This window comes from Melampsora larici-populina (genome assembly GCF_000204055.1).
Source record: "Melampsora larici-populina 98AG31 unplaced genomic scaffold MELLAscaffold_299, whole genome shotgun sequence".
Lineage (NCBI taxonomy): Eukaryota > Fungi > Basidiomycota > Pucciniomycetes > Pucciniales > Melampsoraceae > Melampsora > Melampsora laricis-populina.
In genome coordinates, this window is record NW_006769045.1 from 1 (window position 1) to 9,691 (window position 9,691).

Consider the following 9,691-nt stretch of genomic DNA (forward strand, 5'->3'; position numbering starts at 1 on the left):
GGTTCCTCTAGAAGAGATCTTAGCCACCGAGACTGCCATAACCACGAGGCATTTGGTAAGATTGAACGCGAAGAAATTGAACAATGCGTGTCCACCCTCCGCTTATCTGGCGTAACTAACCAAGACGTGATATCATTGACTCTCGAAACAACTTTGATGGCTGTGACCATAAATACTCCTTCATCGTTCGCGTTTTCTTTCGCCTTACCTTGTGTCTATCTCTTACTTTTCAAATAGTTAACCAACCTTTGATTCACTTTTCTAAACTCATCACGCTGTAGCGTATTTTCAAACCACTTTACAATCAATCTACTTTACCTTTTACCTTTACATTTTTCTTTCCTTCGCTAGTTCGAAGTATTTTTCTTGTCATCGTTTCGCGTTAAACCACCCCACTAGTTACCACCATGAATTCCGTACTTGCCGCTGTTTTTGTCTATCTCGCTCTCGCTAGCTCTGCCCATGGTCAACTTGTCGGAACTCAGACCCCTGAAAAACCTCCACCACTCTCGATCTCTAGCTGTACCAAAGGCGCTGGATGTACTGAGAAGGTTCGCAGTGTCACTCTTGATGCTAATTGGCGTTGGTTCCATGCTGCCAATGGCACTCAAAACTGTTATAAAGGTCAAGACTGGGATCCGACGCTTTGTAAAACCGGCGCGGAATGTACTCAGAATTGTGCATTGGATGGAGCTGATTATTCTGGAACCTACGGTATCACTTCCACCGGCTCTGAACTCACTCTTAAATTCATCACGCAAGGTCCTTACTCTACCAACGTCGGATCTCGAGTCTATCTACTAGACACTGATGGTACTTATGGCATGTTCAAGCTCAAGAATCAAGAGTTCTCTTTCGACGTCGACGTTTCGAACTTGCCATGTGGTCTGAATGGTGCACTCTACTTTACCGAAATGCCGGCAGATGGTGGGATGAAGAAGTTTCCATCCAACAAGGCTGGATCGAAATACGGTACTGGTTATTGTGATGCTCAATGTCCTCATGACATCAAGTTCATTGACGGAAAGGTTTGTGGTCTTTTTCTTCGTGTCTTCGTCTTTTTATCTTCAGCCGATCTCTATATGTACCGGAGGGGTTTTCTATATCATCATACCTTTTCGCTGATCATCATCCTTGTGTCTTTCTCAAATCAGGCCAACTTAGATAACTGGACCCCATCTAAGACCGACAAAAACACTGGCTTTGGCGCAGTCGGCTCGTGCTGTACCGAGATGGACGTCTGGGAAGCCAACAGTATCAGTCAAGCTTTTACTCCTCACACTTGCAAGGGTGATGGACCAACAAGTTGCACAGGTAAAGACTGTGGTGATAATCCCGACAACCGATACGGTGGTATCTGTGATAAGGATGGATGTGATTTTGCATCCTATCGACTTGGTGATCGCGACTTTTACGGACCTAAGAAAACTGTCGATTCTACCAAGAAATTCACCGTCGTCACTCAATTTATCACTAGTGATGGAACTGCCAAGGGAGAGCTCTCGGAGATCCGTCGATTTTACATTCAGGATGGTAAAGTCATTCAGAACAGTAAGACCAAGCTTCCAGGTCTCAAGAAGGAATTTGACTCTATCACCGGCGAGTTCTGTAAGGCCTACAAGGGTATCTTTGGTGACAAAGATGATTTCACGCTTAAGGGTGGGATGAAGACAATGAGTGACAGTATGGATCGAGGAATGGTCTTGGTTATGAGTATCTGGGGTACGTTTCATTTTCATTTGCGCTTCTTTTTCTCTCATCTCGATCTGCTCTTCCCAATAACTAAGTGTGAATTAATTCTATTCGACTTCGTATAAAGATGATCAAATGGCATCCATGGAATGGCTCGACGCCAGCTACCCCCCAGGAAAGAATGAGAGCACTCCAGGTATCGCTCGTGGTACTTGTAATGGTACTTCCGGTGACCCTCAATTCGTACAAGCCAACTCCCCGAACGCCTCTGTTCAGTTTTCAAACATTCGAATCGGTGACATCGGATCGACAAACGCTACGTCCAACTCCTCGGCTGGCGGTGACTCTTCACAAGGAACGCAGAACATGCAAAACATGCAGAACATGCCGACCACTCGTCTTCGTTTCTGATTGCTTTTAAATCATAAGTTAGTCTCACCTTCTTTCCATTCATCATCATCTGAAATGTTCCCTTCTATGTTGGATGAGAGGCTGACCTAGTGATCTACTGCTTCACAGAACGTCGACTCGAATGGATTCTAGGGCTCTGGTGATATGTGTGCGCTGATCTTAGATGTCATTTATACTTTTACCTATAAAGTAGCCACTATGCCTATAATTAAAATCAAAGTATGACTTTTTTCCGCGCTCTTTGCCTTTGTGCCGAATTTTTTTTGACTGAGAAAAAGCAAATTCTAAGTCAAAAGTCGACTGGAATCTCATTTATCCTGTCATCAACTTTGCGTCCATCTCCTGATTTTTGATCTCGTGAACCCAAACTTTATTTCCTTCCTCATCCCGCGTTTCAGAATTTTATCAACACTCGCAACCCGAATGCTTGAAAGCTAGCGAGTCTCATTCCCCTTTCCCCGTCACATGCTGCTTTTTTTGCCTTTGAGTTGAGCTTCATGAGACCTCAATAGAAGCCTGTTGGTTTCATCACGATTAAGTTATAGACGATTGAACATTAACATCTAACTGTCAATTGAGGAATTTTATAACCAATTCACCTCACACTTGCCTCTTCCTAATTATCATCTCGTGCCGTACACGAAGAAAACATCGTCACTTTCTTTCCTTAATCGATTCTCATCTACAAATAATTCTTTTCTCCATGTGAATTTCTTGTTTGCCTGTCGTGCTTTAAATTGACCATCCATTTTCTCTCCAAACCCAAAACGTTCCATACCTTCTTCACTTTCTTCTAACATATTGCTCAAGTTTTATTTCGTATCATTAGTCTGACCTAGCTCTCGAACATTATCAAATTCCACTTTGTGAATCTTGTTAAGAAATCACCATGACTCATGTGCGAATAATGTTTAATATAAATCATACATCTTTCAAACTTCTTCATACCAAATGTATCTCCACATAGGTATTCTCTTTGAGTAATACACCATTCCTTTTACATTCTTGCAGGAATTAACAAACGATTTGTTTTACATACTCAGGAAAAAACAATTGATGAGAGAACAGAGGCTGATTAGCAAAGACTTACAAAAAATACATGAATGACCTTCAACTCATAAGTCATCATATAGATCTAAAAAAACAGGAAAGATAGGTTATGATGTTTTGTTGAAACAAGAGCAAAATGCTCTCGAGGAAATCATTACCTAACCCAAGACCGACCCTCATATGGTTTTCATGATTCTGTTTCCTCAGCAACATGGTCTCCTCACAAGTATTAAAAACAAAGAAAAGCCCTACTGACGAGTGATTCTTCAACCGGTCAAAGTTTGATGGTATACATTCTAAATCTGTAATTCAAACCTTTGTTCTTAGATGTATATAGTGAAGTAAATGACATTCAAGAACATCAAAATTTGAAACTTACCAGATGTTTTGTTGAAACAAGGGAAAAATGCTCTCGAGGAAGTCATTACCTCTAAGCTAAGACCGACCCTCATACGGTTGATTATAATTCTGTTTCCTCAGCAACATGCTATCCTCACAAGTATTAATAACAAAAAAAAGCCCTGCTGACGAGTGATTCTTCAACTGATCAAAGTTTGATGTTGTCAATTCTATATCTATAATTCAAACCGTTGTTCTTAGATGTATATAGTGAAGTAATCGTTGTTGGTAACTGGTTATTAACACAGTGGAATGGGGAAAGTTGGATATGTACATGTGGTCCTGTAACTAACAATTCGGGGCTTTTTTCACTTTAACTAATCTTTGATTACAGGATGATGTCATCCTGTTGACCATTTCAAATCCAACTTTTCCCATTCTCATCACCATTGTCAAAGTTTATTCATCATCGCTTTTATAGTTATATCTTCAAGTTCCATTCAAAACAAGTTTTTTTGATAAAGAAAGGTTTATAAAAAAGCTTCCTCTTAATACATCTTTCTAAAAAACCTACAAATGAGCGATGAAGGATCATTTGATTACAATGATGCAAAAGTGGTCACCGAGAAGTTGGAAATCTTATCCACTGAATATGAATCAGTTGGCGGTTCCAACGGTCGATCTATGGCAGAGATCAGATCATCATTTGCTGAGATCGTTCCATACGACACACCAAACTGGTACCGCCAATGGTCCAAGTTTGCGTCCGACCTTATCAAATCAGATAAAGATAACGATCGTCCCATCCATGAGAATGAGGGACCTATTCCTACAAGGTCAGTTACATCAGATGATGACCCGGTATACGTGTTCGACATATCTACAAATCCAACGTTTCCAGATGATATTGTTCTGGAAAGAAGGAAAGATTTTCAAGGAGGTCAACAAACTGGCCAAGTCCATATTCTCACCCAAAAAGAAATCGACATGGCCCAAACGGCAAGAAACCTGCTGGATGCCGAGAATGAAAAAGAAAGTAGATCATCTCGAGCAAGATCTAGTCCTCCTGTCAGTCAGAAGAAGCGTAGTCAGAAATCGAAACATCATAAAACGGACATCAACTCCGAAGATTCAGATGATTCAGATGCCAAATTGGCGAAGAAATCGAAGAAATGGGATTGGTCATCCAGAGCTCTATCAGGCCCGAATTCAGAAAGTTCCAACACACCTGGAGCAATTCGGTTTGCTAATGCTAAAAAAGGTTACGCATCAAGCCTCTCCTTGGCGGTCAAAGGATTTAACAGATCAGTTAGACCTGCAGATTTTCCTAAAACTCTATCTAAAGAATTGTTGGAAGGAGAATACATTGACCTCCGTCGTATTAAAGGAGAATATATGGCGAAACAGAAAGGTTATAATGCACCTCTTACTTTGGACGGAAAAGATAAAAACTTATCTTTACAAAACAAAGCACTATCCGAAAAATTGGTTGACGCTCAAGAATGGTTCTATTATTTCGACATTCTTCAAAAAACTTATCAAGAAGCATTTCCAAGTTGTTACGAGGATTTTTCAAAATACACTGATTTTATCAAAGATCAATTCATGTCGGACGGTTCGAAAGCTGATTGGATTTGTGTGGCGAATTTTGACGCAGCTTTGCGTCGAAATTTTGCAGCTAAGGAGAATTTGTCTTTTGGGGATTTTGATCGTAAGTCTCTTTCAACTCTCGCAACAAAATATATGGCAAAAGCTTTCAAAATACGACAACCAGAAGCGTCAACAAGTTCACGACCTTACCAAGGTCCATCCAGACAACGTTCAAACCAACGAGACTCATTTGCTCCGAAACCTCAAAATTCACCTTTGTACTATAATCATAACTATAAGTACAAAAACGGATTGGGTGTTGAAGATATGAGGAATATGCGGGAAGAAGAGCAGTATTGCTTCACATATAACCTCGGGAACTGTAAGCTGGGTGAAAAATGTCTCCGACAACACCGATGTGTTGGTATTTTTTCATATTGTTTTTTCCTAAAAAAGTTTAAGAATCGTCGAGACATATGTTAAAGAGACTCAATACAAGAACTAATGTATGTCATATTTTACAGAATGTCAAAGGGTGTCGGAAGCAGCACCCAGGAGTTGAGCATACCTGAAGGAGATAAAACATCTGTCTTCGGGTTGGTATTTCTCTATCCCAATCTAAAAAATGTTTCATTTTATCGATATGATATTTATCACAAGAACTGACATATGAAGTGAATTACAGATTATCAAAAAGGAAACAGGAGATGAATAAGTTTTTACGAGGCTATATCTGGGACGGAATCGACAACAAGGGCTGTTCTCCAGCAATCGAATCCAGTATTTCCGCCAGACCATTTCCAGATGCACCATCACTCGAGGAAGATGTCAATGCTGCCTACGCATTGAAACAGTACCATTATCTCTTTAAAATCAACACGCCGATCAAAGTCAAAAAAATGGAGGTACTCCTGGTGAACCACCCGAATAGACCTTTCGTAGATTCAGTTCTCAAAGGTTTAAGGGTGGGATTTTGGCCAAGTTCTTCCATTCCATCTTCAGAAGTAGTGGATGGTCCAAATCACGTGTCTTGTGAAACTCATAAAGAAATTTTAGAAAATCAGTGTCAAGAAGAGATTGATAAAGGTCGCTACTCCGAAGAATTTTCGACTCTTTTACCGGGAATGAAGGTAATACCTTTACTCATGACGTCAAAGAAAGATTCTCTGAAAATGCGAGTATGTTCAAACATGAGCGCAGGGATTCCGTCTCCAAATGATCTAATCGACAAAGACAACATCAAAGTTACATACGACTCATTGAAGAATTTTGTCCCATATTTAATTGACATGAAGAAAGAGGAAAAGGATCTCACTTTATGGAAATCAGATGTCAAGACAGCATTCAGGATCATTCCTTTACATTTACAATATCAGATTTGTCAAATCATGAGGATTAAAGAAAAGAAAAGAATTGACTATAATCTGACATTTGGTTCTTCAGCCTCCCCACACATTTGGTGTGGGGTATTTTCTTTAGTTCTGTGGATCGCTGAATTCGTGTTTGGTATAAAAAAGATGAATAATATGATGGATGATGTGTGGGGTGTTTGTAGAGCGAAAGATTTCATAAACTTCAAACATCATCTGATTCCTACACCACAGGCTAAATTGCTGACCTTGTTTGATATGTTGGGAATTCCATGGGTGTGGAAAAAACAAATTCACGGTCCAGTAATTGAAATAATTGGTCATATCGTGGATTCCGAGAAGATGATCATGTTCCTCCACATCAACAAGAAGACGAAGATTTTACAAGTTGTAGAAAGTTTTATTTCAAGACCGAAACATACGCTGAAGGAATGGCAAGAACTTTTAGGTCATGCTTCTTGGGCCTGTACTTCAATGCCATGGGGAAGGTATGCATTGCAAAGTTTGTATGAGAAGACAGGTGGAAAATATAAGAAATACTTACAAATTCCATTAAACAAAGAGAATCAAGATGACTTACGATGGTTATTGAATTATTTTAAGCAAGCGGAGGGTGTTAGGTTTTTAGAATCTACTAGATGGAATCTCGGAGATGCTGATTCGGTTTTCTATTCGGATGCTTGCATGTCGGGGATTGGAGTTTGGGAACCAGGTCCGAGGATAGGTCGTTTTTCAGTGTTACCACCTCCTACCAGGAACATTTACTGGGCAGAGTTGTTAGGTGTGGTATGTGCGATTGATTACGGTATTAAACGGAACTCAAAGCGCATATTCATCAATTCAGATTCGAAATTAGTATGCGACCTGTTCAACTCACATTGCCCTAATCGGATAGTGAGACCGTTGTTTCGCTACTGTGTTTCTCGGCTGTTGGATGCTAAGACCAATGTAAAGGTCATGCACATTTCGAAAGATCTGAACACGTCTGCTGATGATTTGTCACATCAAAAGGTAGATATCTCTGAGAAACAATTGGAGGATCTTAGAGTTCGAATAGACGCGGTATCAGTTTCATCATTTCGAGTTGATCCAAAGCTGGCATCGGGGGGATTAGAGGAAAATCTCTTTGTTCAAAATTTCTATTCAAGTTCCACGACATGGGTAAATCCAAAAAGAATTCGTCAATCGTGAACATTACTTTGGAAGAACTTCGGAAACTTTCAAATGAAGATCGTCATTCTACGGTTGCGAAAATATCGTTAGCTAAGTACAAGTGTGGTTTTAGAAATCTTGCAAGATTCTGTACAAAATTTAGTTTACCTTTTATTCTGAACAGCAAGAATTTATGTGATTACGTTTCATACTCTAGTCGAATCATTTCTCCCAGATCAGTCCAAGCATATTTAGTAGGTATCGCCCATATATTTAAATTAAATTTTCCATCAGTTGTTTGTGAATCAAGAAGTCAAGAGGTCATTGATATGATGAAACATTGTATGAAGAATTTATCAAAACCGGTAGTTAGGAAGAAAGCATTATCTGTGGAACAAATTGAAGAGGTAGTAAAGAAATCTTCAACATCTCATGACGATAAGCTTTTCTTGGCGATGTTAGGGTTGGGGTTTGGAGGTCTTCATCGTTTAGGGGAATTGTGTATTCCTGATTCAGAAAGTCATTATGATGAAAGAAAAGTTATCTTACATTGTTCTCTTCAGTTTTCGCAGTGCAAAAAGTTCGTTCAATATCATCTTCCATATTCGAAAGGTGATACGAAATTTATTGGAACACCAGTCATTATTCAATATTTCGAAAACACATCAGCATGCCCAATTCGTCTTTTGAAATCTTATCTTCGGTCAAGAGACATCAATTTCATTTCATCTCCGGAACTTTTTATCACATCTAAAGGTCTTTCGCCAACACGTTCATGGTTTTTAGAAAAATTTCATTCCTATTTCGACAAATCTTATTCAGGTCATTCTTTAAGATCGGGTGGTGCTACAGCTTTAGCACAAGCTGGAGCAACCATGGACTACGTCAAAAGTGCTGGCCGATGGTCATCCAATGCATTCCTTATTTATGTACGGGGGCACGCAGCTCTCAGGTTGCCAGAAAATCAAAATCACATGATTGGTCATACGTCTCACGTTGGATCGAAAGTTTCATTCAAACAGTGAGTTTTGTGTTTGGAATAGGTCAATGGCTTTTTAGCCTATATTCTTTTTTGGTTAATGGCTATATAAGCCTTTGGGAAAATGGTTAATGGTCTTAACCTTGTGCAAAGGTTTATGGCATTTAGCCTGTATTGCTGAAATGAATTGTTATGATATTTTTTGGTGCATTATACTGACAACATTGTTTACCTTCCTCTCCTACTTCACCACTCTTCTCGTACCCTGTTAGGCGGGTCAGAGAGGGCGTGTATGTTTTTATTCTTCAAGTAATATTATCCCCCTTGGCTCAGGCCTTGGGATTCACACCAAAAGTCTGTTTCATCTTGGGATGTTCATACCAGATAAGTAGTAAGTTTGACGACCCCATTTCTCGTTGTTGGTAACTGGTTATTAACACAGTGGAATGGGGAAAGTTGGATATGTACATGTGGTCCTGTAACTAACAATTCGGGGCTTTTTTCACTTTAACTAATCTTTGATTACAGGATGATGTCATCCTGTTGACCATTTCAAATCCAACTTTTCCCATTCTCATCACCATCGTCAAAGTTTATTCATCATCGCTTTTATAGTTATATCTTCAAGTTCCATTTGAAACAAGTTTTTTCGACCCACCCTCCCAGTTCCCGAGTTCAGGTAGTTATTTTGTAGTTAGGTTGTGTAAAGGGTTACTTATTTTCTCTTTAAAAAAAGAAGTATCATCAGTTTACGATCTATGTTTAGTATGGTTATATTTCTTTTTATTCATCAAGTTTAGTTATTTATGGTATTATGTGTTGTGTTTATTTAAGATCAGGAGCGTATTGTGTTTTAGTATTTGTATGCCGCTAGCCACCCCGTAGGGCGTGTATGTTGTTATTCTTCAAGTAATATTATCCCCCTTGGCTCAGGCCTTGGGATTCACACCAAAAGTCTGTTTCATCTTGGTATGTTCATACCAGATAAGTAGTAAGTTTGACCACCCCATTTCATGATATTCAAGAACATCAAAATTTGAAACTTACCAGATGTTTTGTTGAAACAAGAGAAACTGCTCTCGAGGGAAATCATTACAGCTGTTTGCAC

At 39.4% G+C, this 9,691-nt stretch overlaps 1 protein-coding gene across 1 annotated transcript; it reads left to right on the forward strand.

Moving 5' to 3' along the window:
• Positions 1-407: 407 nt before the first annotated feature.
• Positions 408-2,103, forward strand: MlpCel7A1.2 (family 7 glycoside hydrolase; the record flags this gene model as incomplete). Its single annotated transcript, XM_007419621.1, has 3 exons — positions 408-1,028; positions 1,155-1,722; positions 1,820-2,103. 3 exons carry the CDS (start codon positions 408-410, stop codon positions 2,101-2,103), a joined length of 1,473 nt encoding a protein of 490 aa, XP_007419683.1.
• Positions 2,104-9,691: the final 7,588 nt, after the last annotated feature.